This window comes from Oryza brachyantha, chromosome 1 (assembly GCF_000231095.2).
Source record: "Oryza brachyantha chromosome 1, ObraRS2, whole genome shotgun sequence".
Taxonomy (NCBI): Eukaryota; Viridiplantae; Streptophyta; class Magnoliopsida; order Poales; family Poaceae; genus Oryza; species Oryza brachyantha.
In genome coordinates, this window is record NC_023163.2 from 15335698 (window position 1) to 15346378 (window position 10681).

At 38.6% G+C, this 10681-nt stretch overlaps 2 protein-coding genes across 3 annotated transcripts; one reads left to right on the top strand and one right to left on the bottom strand.

The window, feature by feature from the left end:
- Positions 1-1189: 1189 nt before the first annotated feature.
- LOC102710446 (lysM domain receptor-like kinase 3) lies at positions 1190-6117 on the top strand. 2 transcript variants are annotated; one of them, XM_006644226.3, is made up of 10 exons: positions 1190-2155; positions 2791-3000; positions 3110-3249; positions 3707-3796; positions 3891-3996; positions 4819-4970; positions 5058-5155; positions 5247-5385; positions 5511-5609; positions 5703-6117. In XM_006644226.3, the coding sequence occupies exons 1-10, from the start codon at positions 1381-1383 to the stop codon at positions 5865-5867; spliced, it is 1974 nt and encodes a 657-aa protein (XP_006644289.2). In that variant the 5' UTR covers positions 1190-1380; the 3' UTR covers positions 5868-6117. The 2 variants fall into 2 exon arrangements, with proteins under 2 accessions (XP_006644289.2, XP_040376029.1); XM_040520095.1 differs by lacking the exon at positions 2791-3000.
- Positions 6118-6146: 29 nt separating this feature from the next.
- On the bottom strand, positions 6147-9218 carry LOC102710160 (WAT1-related protein At5g64700-like). Its single transcript, XM_006644225.3, has 7 exons — positions 9020-9218; positions 8867-8929; positions 8089-8205; positions 7474-7723; positions 7231-7389; positions 6537-6688; positions 6147-6431 (listed from the first exon to the last, which is right to left on the bottom strand). The coding sequence occupies exons 1-7, from the start codon at positions 9190-9192 to the stop codon at positions 6311-6313; spliced, it is 1035 nt and encodes a 344-aa protein (XP_006644288.1). The 5' UTR covers positions 9193-9218; the 3' UTR covers positions 6147-6310.
- Between the last annotated feature and the right edge of the window lie 1463 nt (positions 9219-10681).

The window sequence follows — 10681 nt, forward strand, 5'->3', positions numbered from 1 at the left end:
AACTAATCTCAGCCATGGATTAAAAATGGTATTTTGTACTTTATTAATTAATTTATTACTAGTATTTTATAATTTTGTTTTTTAATAAAGATCACAATAAAAAAGACGATATTACCCCTTAAATTTCTACATATTATTGGTAGTATAATTTAATCATAGTCATCCAATAAAAATAAAAATAAAAATAGATCAACATTATCGATTAAATTATATTACTACTATAATGGACCGAACAACGCACATCTATCCTTCCAACGTTCGACGTTGGTTATCCCATTGGGGTCTCGGGGCCCTCGGGCCATGACATAATAGTGTCGTATCATCTCATCTCATGCATCTGCAGTGAACTAAATATACCAACAACCAATGCTACTTCTCTGCGTAATCATTTTGTGCCATTCTCCTTAATACAATGATACGCTTGCTTGGCGTATTCTCAAAAAAAAAAAAAGTTGTGTCATTCTGTCCTTTTCAATGCCATATATATTTGAATTAATTTGATCCGTGCCATCACAACTATACATATTTAGATAAATGTCATTATAATTCGTCTATTCGTAGTCTTGCCACTTAAATTTCATATAATTAAAACCATGCCATCGCCGTTATGTTTTCTGTCTTCTTCTTTATTTACACATAGGACCCACCTGGCAGCGGCAGGCAAGGGAGGACGCGGACAACGTGATGGCATTCCAGGGGCAGCTCCAGCAGCTATTTCACCTCCACGACGCCGGCGTGGACCAAGCCTTCATCGACGCAAGGTCCCGTTTGACTGCGTCATCTGCCTGCGTGAGTTCATCGGTGGACAGAGATATGGGAAAACTGAGGATGAGAAAGAAGATGAATCTGACGGGTGGGTTCTACGTGTATATGGGAAAGAAGATGGAAAACATAACGGCGATGGCACGTGTCTAATTTTGTAAAATTTAAATGACACGGTTACGAATAGACGAATTATAATGGCATTTATCTAAATATACATAGTTATAATGGCACAGATCAAATTAACCCTATATATTTTACACTCATAAGTGTAATCCAGTCCTCAAACGTTGCAAAACATGCCAAATGTTGGAAGCCAAAACAATCTTTGACTCTTTCGTAGTCCATGAGGTCAGGTCTGCAGCTAGCAGACCAGACTTTTTTTAGTACTTCACCAGAGCTGTTGCACATTGTAGGAAGCAAAGCACCCCTCTAATCTGGATCTTTGACAGTTTATGATGCCATTCTTCCTACATGCCAAGAGCCCAAGACATGTGGATCTTCAGGGAAGCGGATTAAACAAGGAAAAACCATGGCATCAAGCTACATCACAGCCGGCATTGCCAGGCAACTGACACCGATCAGGGAGTACCAAACAAGCATTAGAAGCCAAAACAAATGGAGCAGCAGATAAACCAACCTCTGCAGCAACCAGACCCCCATTTGCCACCCATTTTGCTCACCATGGCCAGCCATGGCTTCCTCCTCTTTTTCTTCCTCTTTCTGCAGCACCTTCACGTCACCATCTCTCTGCCTGATCACTCACCGGGAAGAAGCTTACTGGCATCAGCTCCAGGATGGCAGCCCATGCCATGCGACGCCGCCATGTCGTCTGCCAACCCAGTCTGCGGCTCCTACCTCTACGTCACTCCGCGGGGGCGCGACCTCTCCCAGGTAGCCTCCGACTTCGCCGCGAACGCGTCTCTGGTGCAGCGCCTCACCCGGCGGCGGCTCTCCGGCTCGGAGACGTCGGACTCGGAGGAGGAGGCCCTGCTGGTGAGCGTGCCGTGCGCGTGCAGGGTGATCAACGCCACCATGGCCGGCCTCTTCCACGACACCGGCTACACGGTGAAGGGCGGCGACACGGGCGACGCGATCAGCAGCAGGACGTTCAGTGGGCTCGCCATGGACGCCGGCGGCGGCGATGGCCATACCCTGGCGATCGGGGAGAGGCTGGTCATCCACCTTCCGTGCGGCTGCTCCTCGACGGCGCCGGGGGAGGTGCTGTCGTATGCAGTTCAGGATAGGGATACCCTGGGCGCCATCGCAAGCTTGTTTGGATCGAGTTCGAAAGATATCTTGGACTTGAACCCTAGCCTGAAAGATCCTGATTTTATAAGCCCAGGATGGACGCTGTTTGTGCCCATGGGAGTCGCCGGTTCCTCTAACAGGAGTGAGTCACTGTTGGTTTTCAGGAGATGTTTGCATTTACTTATTTATTTATTTTCTCAAGTACTGGAAACTGATATCTAAAGCTTTAGGAGGGCAAGTATACTAGAATATCAAATTTAGGGTCCCTCTAGTGCATTCTACTGGTACTAGAATTTAATCAACAATGTTAATCTATTTTTATAGGATAATTGGGATTAAATTATACTACCAACCATATTGTTTATAAACTTGCCATATTGTTTACAAACTTGCTAAAATCTAGGATTTGGGAAACAAAATTTAGAAAACTATTGGAGTTGCTCTTAGGTGTAGTAGAAATTTGAAGGGCTAATATCGTTATTTTTATTGTGATCCTAAAGTCTGATTCTTTCAGAAAATTTCATCATAATCTCGATAGCTAGCTAGAGAACTATCATAAATCCAGTGTAAGACAAGCTGAAAGATCTAGCAAACTTGATTACAAAATACTACTAATCAATTAATTAACAAAGTACTAAATTACCATTTTTAATTAAATGTCTTGGATTAATTAACTCTAATGCACCGGAGAAGGTCTCTCAAATGTATATGTACTATACTTTTCTTCCCTTTCAAACTTGATGCTGAATCTTTCCCTCTTCCTTTATTAATCTTTAGACGTTCGCCGTTTGCCGATCATAATAGCAGCATCCATATCAGCTGCAATTTTCCTCCTCTGCGTGTTAACCATCACACTTCGCCTGAGAAGGAGGTCTACTACTCTGCACAACGTCGAAGCACCTGCTGCGCACAAAATGGAGAAACTTCCCAGCAACACGAGCATTGCTGCCCTTGAGAGCCGTTTCTATCCATCCATGAGAATCAATGGTCTTGTTTATGCTACATATATTCATTATTATTATTTGTGTTTTTGGTGAAGCATATATATCCTTATTAATTAATGCTATTGTGATGATGGGTTTATTATTGGCTGCAGAAATTGATCCATTCCAAACAGAGAGGCCTGTGATTTTCAGTTTGGGGGTGATAGAAGATGCTACGTCTAGTTTTGATGAGAAGAGGAAGATTGGTGAGGGAGGATATGGTAGTGTCTACCTTGGATTCATAGGAGCGCACGTAAGAAATTAATTTCTAAAGAATCTTTCAAATGTTTCATTTTGCAGGGAAATTATCTTTCAAATGTTACCATAATCACAAAACAGTACTTTCTTTCTTTCAAAATATAGGGCTTATTTTATTTTATTAGGGCAAGAGTTTAATCAAAGATTATTCTATTAGGATATAATTTTTATGACACAAATATAATAAGAAGAAAATACTTTCAAATAAGAATCTAATAATATCAACTTTGTGTCATAAAAAAACTCTATATCTTAATAGAGTAATCTTTGGTCCTCTATATATTTAAGAGCAATTTTATGGTCTTTGAGAAGGTACAAGAGGTCCCAAATTTTACACTAAATTTTTGGTATCAATCTGTATTTGCTCAAGAACCGTAAAATTGCTCTATTTTAAAATGGAGAGAGTATTAGAAGATCATATCCCTAACTGAAAATGGTGACCATTATTGTAGGAAATCGCAGTCAAGAAGATGAAAGCAAGCAAGTCAAAGGAGTTCTTTGCTGAGTTAAAAGTGCTGTGCAAAGTACATCACATAAATGTGGTATGCACTTAGTTAATTACCCAGACGGAGACACCATGGGTGATGATTGATGAAATGTAAAGTTTTTCTCTTTAACATTTGCATTTATGTATAGGTCGAATTGATTGGTTATGCTGCTGGGGATGATCACCTCTACCTGGTTTATGAGTATGTCCAGAATGGATCGCTCAGTGAGCATCTCCATGATCCTTTGCTGAAAGGTAGAGTTCTGGGATAAGAAAACATGACCGTAGTTTGAATTTCCTATTTGCTATTAAACAAATTATAAATGTTTTTTTTCAAATAGAATATGTGAACTTTTCGAAATACGGAATAAAAATTTATAAGCTGAAAGTTAAAATGTTTTATTTATTATCACGGTATTTTCAATTGTTGCTGCAAGTTTAAATTTAAATTTTAATAGTGTATGTATATAATCACATCTCTTAAATTCTTGTATAAAAATATTGTTAAATTCCTTATTATAATGTACCAAATGATAGTAATTGACTTTAAAACATAATAAATGACTGTCACCACATAGGAGGTAAGAGTAAAAAACTTGGTGTACCTTAAAAAAAGTGCATGTATTAAAATGAGAAACATGCATCTTTTGAGGTTAACAATTGTTATAACTTATATCAATGTTCCAAAAGAAATTTTTATATGTTTTTGGTAAAACTCATAGAATCATCAATGAGGTGCTCATTTCTTGTTTTTACATGACCATGCATCTGTGTTGGCCCTTACCTTAAGGCCGCGTTTGTCTTGGGTTGGGTTGGGATAAGGTATCCGGTCGGAAAAACCGAACGTAGTAATAAGTTAATACATGATTAATTAATTATTAATTTAAAAAATAAAAAAAAGATTAATATGATATTTTAAAACAACTTTTTTATAAAAAGTTTTCGCAAAAAACACACTGTTTAGCTGTTTGAGAAACGTGCGTGCGAAAAATAAGAGAATCTAGATAGTTAAAAGGTATAGCCAAACACGACCTAAGACTTATTACATCACCTCTTGTTCGTGTGAAATTTGTATAGGCCATCAATCTCTGTCATGGACTGCAAGAACACAGATAGCAGTGGATTCTGCACGCGGTATCGAATACGTCCATGATCATACAAAGACCTGCTATGTGCACCGTGACATCAAAACCAGCAATATTCTGCTGGATAATGGTCTACGAGCTAAAGTGAGGCGTGTAAAACCAGTCAATTTTTCAGGTATGTCTGCTCAGATCTTCCATCTGTTTGATCATCTTCTTTTTTGTTTACAACAGGTTGCAGATTTCGGCCTGGTGAAGCTTGTTCAGCGTAGTGATGAAGATGAATGCATGGCCACTCGTTTGGTTGGAACGCCAGGCTACCTTCCACCAGAGTTGGTTTTAATTAGTTTGAATCTGATTTACATCTACTTGAGATTATGGTTTTTACACATATAGTAACACTAGTGTAATTAATCCTTGCAGATCAGTTCTTGAGCTTCACATGACTACCAAATCTGATGTGTATGCATTCGGAGTAGTTCTTGCAGAGCTCATTACTGGTCTCCGTGCGCTTGTGAGGGACAACAAGGAAGCTAATAAGACAAAATCTCTAATCTCAATTGTAAGACAGTTTTGAATGTTTCAGGAGAATCATTGTTTCTCCAATTGTCACACTGATCTTCACCCAAGTGTGTTCAATATATATTCAATGAAATCAAAGGATCAAACTGGCCATTTTGTGAACAGATGAAGAAAGCATTCAAGCCAGAAGATCTGGAGAGCTCACTGGAGACAATTGTAGATCCCTACCTGAAGGACAGTTACCCCATTGAAGAAGTTTGCAAGGTTAGCAAACACTGAAACTTTACATGCCTACTGACCCACTGAAACATCCCAGATAATTGACTGATAAGTTCTTTTTTTTTCTCTGAATTTTAGTTGGCAAACATTTCTATGTGGTGCCTAAGTGAGGATCCACTGGACCGACCAGAGATGAGGGAGATCATGCCAATCTTGGCTCAAATTCATCTGGCTTCCATAGAGTGGGAAGCATCACTTGGAGGCGCCAGCGAAATCTTCAGTGGCGTTTCCAATGGTAGATGATGATAGCAGCATGCTTTGGTACAGAGAAGAAGAAAACACTCCTTGTTTTTATTAATTTTAAGGAGAGCTGTTTGTTGTTCTGCATGCTGGGAATTTATATACTGGGCTCCTTACTAACTGTTGATGTAATTATGGGACACGCCTTTTCCTTTCCATGAAGCTGTAGTAGCAACCAAATACTCTCTCCATTCCAAAATAAGTTTATCTTTCTAGTTCAAATTTGAACTGGAAAGATGAACTTATTTTGGGATGGGGGACTAATTATCAAATTCTTTGGAGAACATTTGAAACGTAGATTACGGTGTCATATATCACTCCATTTACACATAGGTTAGTTTCTTTAGATAATGCACAAAGGTTAGCAACTGATTAAGCAGCAGAAAACACACAACACAGGAATTATTATTGACTACTAGGACATGCCAAAAAGAACTAAATTTGATCTAAACTTGTGTGGCCTGAACTGGGAGTATAGCTTCTTCCTTGCTGGCAATCGCTTGTTCAGCTTTCTTCGCCCAGAGAACGCAGTAGAGACCACCAACCATCACCACTCCACTTATTATGCTGCAGGTAGAAACACCCAGTTGATGGTGATTATTCATGAATTTTTTCCATTGCTAAAGAGTTCATGAAAGGCAGTGAGCTGATTTGCAGAAAGAGAGGTAATACCTTCCCAAGGTGACTGCTTCTCCCAAGACAAATGAGGAGAGTATTATTGTGACAATAAGAGTTATGGGCATTGTCATGGCCAAGAAAACCGGTCCACTCTTGTCAATCACCCACACTTGCATGTAGTATGCAAGTCCAGACACAAGTACACCCTGCATATGGTGTTATCAGATAATTTCAGTTGTTTACATTGACAATGTTTAGACTAGTTACCAGAAGCGTTCCCATCCAAAAAATAAAACAAAGGCCTAGCCTCTATGGAGCAAATCTGCAAATGCAATGTTATTCCATAAATGAGACAAACATAGCAGAGTGCATATCAACTTATAAAGGTTTCAGGATGTGCAAGTAGTACAATGCCAAACAGAGCTAACCTGCAACCTGAATTTTATGATGACCTTTGCTTAAACTCAGATTGTCACAAATGACATAAGTTTTGTTCTATGTACCTCAAACAACAGGCAAGTGATCCTTTCCAATATATGCATCCGGCAGGTAGATGGTGCCTAGTTATATCGTTGACCTTTTACTGCTGCTATTCACTCAATTGCACAAGATCCTGCCAGATGCATCATAAGGATTGGAGGATTTTTTTTTTACCTGTAGTCTAATGACAAAACAAGATTTTTTTTCTCAAACCTGAAGTAACCAATACTGATTGAAAATTAGCACAGCCTGAGAATATTGTACTTACTGAATAAATCACGGCGATAAGACCTGCATCTAGCCCCAGTTTCCATCGCGAAAAATCTCTCTCGACTGCTAGAGCAATGAAGAAACACTGAATAGTTGCAAACACCATCTGGATGGTTGTGTTGAGAAGCTTAGATGGATACACCTCCAACATAAGACCCTGAGGAAGAACTGTCACAAACCCAGAGTACCAGCACTTGGTCTATTGTTTGCATTTTTTAAGTGGCTCTGCAAGAATCCATACCTGAAGAACTGTCCAAAGAGCCCAAGATGTGGTGGATATAACCGTCAGAAAAATGCCTGACTGCCATGTCCTTGTAGGATAGGCAGTATTCCCAGTATGGGAGACACTTTGATTAGATAGATGCTGAAGGTTCAAAGACTTCAATTCAGGTCCATGGTAAAATGCGAGTACGACGACACCAACAATGGAGAACAGAACACCAAAAACTTTTGCAAACCCATGGATCCTCCTCAAGTTTAAAGACTCCATCCTACCAGATGTACAAGGAGAAATATCAAAACCTGAACAAACTCGTAAAGTTCGTCGAAAACCTGACAATACTTCGTCATGCTCGCAAAAACTTTTGATGTAAATATTTTTCAGTCTCCAGCAAGTTAGCTGTTGCCACTATTTATTCTGTGGACTTGATCTGAAGATGGACCTCTTTAAAGTTCTTTTTTTTCCATATTTTTCATGATTTAGAATAAGTTTAACTGTAATAAAATCCTATATGATGTTATGCAAAAGTTTCACTATAAGGGTCAGTTCACCCTGTCTGTTTTTAGTATAAAACTTAGGAGTAGCATCATGAACAAAAATGGACAAATGAAAACATGTGCAAACCTGAAACCTTACCCCATAAGAACTGCCAAGAAGAAGGCCACCACAGGTAGAAGGTTAGATATCGCAGATGATGATGTTGCTGAAGAATAACTAAGACCAAGGCCATATATGTTTACTGATCCAGCAATTCTACAAGAAAACGAAGTATACATAAAATGATTAATGCTTGCTGTAACGGTAATAGCAAAATGAGTAGATAATAATCCACATGGTTAGCAAAAAAAAAAGCTACCTATCCGTTTTTATGGAAATGTACAAATTGAAGAACAATAAATTGGATCTATTGTTAACAACGTAACAGAGGAATATTTATGTAATTACATATAACTAAATATACACTAGGTGTAACCCTTAAAAGAAGACAAAACAACCATATGTACTGCGAGGCGATAGAGAAAGAACAGTCCAAAATTCCAAACAGTCGGGAAAAAAAAACAAATGGACAATTAATTCAATACAGTAAGGGAAAGGGCAATTTTGTCAAATTTGACAAAGTACCTCTAGCTACCAAAATTTACACTAAAAAAAGTACAAAGTAACTGGTGGTAACAAATTTTATATTATAAAATATGGTACCTCCCGATATTTTTTTAAGGATTATAAAAATGCACTAACAGAAAATAACATTAACATAGAATGCTCCGGTAAGAGCCTAAAATTGAAAATTATGCAACTTATCCAGTTTAACACAGAGATTCTAAAAACTAATTTCAAACAATCTTTCAGGTAAATATCAATCAGAACGATGAGAAAAAAAAAGGTACATGACACATAGCAAACTTTGACTTACCCATATAATGCATGTACAAATAGTTTAAGCAAGATCTTGTATGACAATGGTGGAGCAGTTTTCCTGCACAAACACACAAGAAAAAAAAAAGAGGCTCAAACCACATGCTTCTATGGTGACATCCCAAATAAACAATTAGCAAAATCTCCATACCTTTCTAGCACAAAAGCAACAGGAACCAAGAATAGGATAGCAATCGCATGCCTGTAGAAAACAAAAACAGTTGTGCTCATGCCTCTATTGAACGCTATCTTGGTGACTATCTGCACTCCTCCATATATGGACCTTATGAAGAATGCAACCACAAGAACTTCTCTGTTCCCCATGAGATTAATTAGTGTAATTAATCGAACTTGTACGTACACTTGGACGTACATCATCTGTTTATATAGGAGGGGTGATTCCTGTTGGACCCAGCTTAGCTTGTAGTTACTTTGACATCAGCACACTCCACTATCAGAAAATGGATTTGGGTTGAGTTTAGGTAAAAGGTAGGACACTCTCCAAGGTGATCCACATAGGAATTGCATATTCACCACCACAGAACACCAAGGCTATACCCAACTTAATAACTCCATAGACAGAGAAAAATTAAAAGAGGTAACATAGGTATGGTTACCTATAAGCATGGCTTGAAAGTTGCATATATTGTACTAAAATACCAATGGCAGGAGGTACTATAATTCGAGCAAAATGTCTGAAAATATGTCCGACTAGCAAAACAGACTGCGAGATTTCCAACAATTTGCCAGCTTTTTCAATGGAGAGAAGATTAATTACTGTCTACTTCTGAAACACCATTTCTTTTCTATGTGAAACAACCATTTGCTTTACCAAAACTCTCAAATCTCAAACCGGCTCATTTAATTGTTTCAAATGAAATATATATTCCATGGTTGGGGGATGGGGAGCACAGTAATGCTGCATAAATAAAAGCAAATGCATGCGGCATTCATTACTTTTTCGTGTGGGAGGAAACAAAAACAAGAGAAAAATATGAAACCATATTTTGTTGACTCTATACTGTTATCCGTTCAAGATTAATTATTCAAATGCCTAGTGTGCACACCACATCACATATATGTCAATTTCGAACAAAAATACCAGGTGCTGCAGCCAGTGTGCTTCAGTTCATCAGCTGCTCTCAGAAAAGGGTGAGAGCAGGAGAAAACATTGGGCAGGCCAAAACGAGTGGACGAGGAAGCATCTGACGTTTTGGTCTCTACCCTATCCGTACTGATCAGAGAAGTACGTGTAATGCCCTGCCCATGACCTGGCACGTCACTTTGGTGTGGATCCTGATTCATGGGCCACTCATGTATCATCATATCATATATGCATCACTCAAGGAATTGAAATTGAGAATGAAGTGCACATTATTATATATTGAGATTTTCTCCGGTCCAACAAAAGTGTCTCGAGGTATCAAATCGTTTCTTACTATTGGATCTAGCTAAGTAGAATGTGCACTGTTAGATCCAACGATCATAAATAATTTAGTACCACAAGATACCGGTGCCTCGAGATATTTTTTGTTACTTTTTATTGGACTGAAGCAAACCTCATTACTATTATAGTTACTATGATGTTGTGCTGGCTTTGGCATAAGTGGAACTCGCCTGATAAGGCTTGGGCTGGTGTGCACATCCCTGTCAATGATGAACAAGATTGTATGCTCCTTTCCAAAGCTTCCTATACGATGATAAGTATGGGTGATAAAGCCACATAGAACTTTTGTCGCGACCCTCGCGGCTAAACCCTACTCATTCATATTTAAATATGACATTGTTGATTTTATTTGGTTAAACTTTTGAA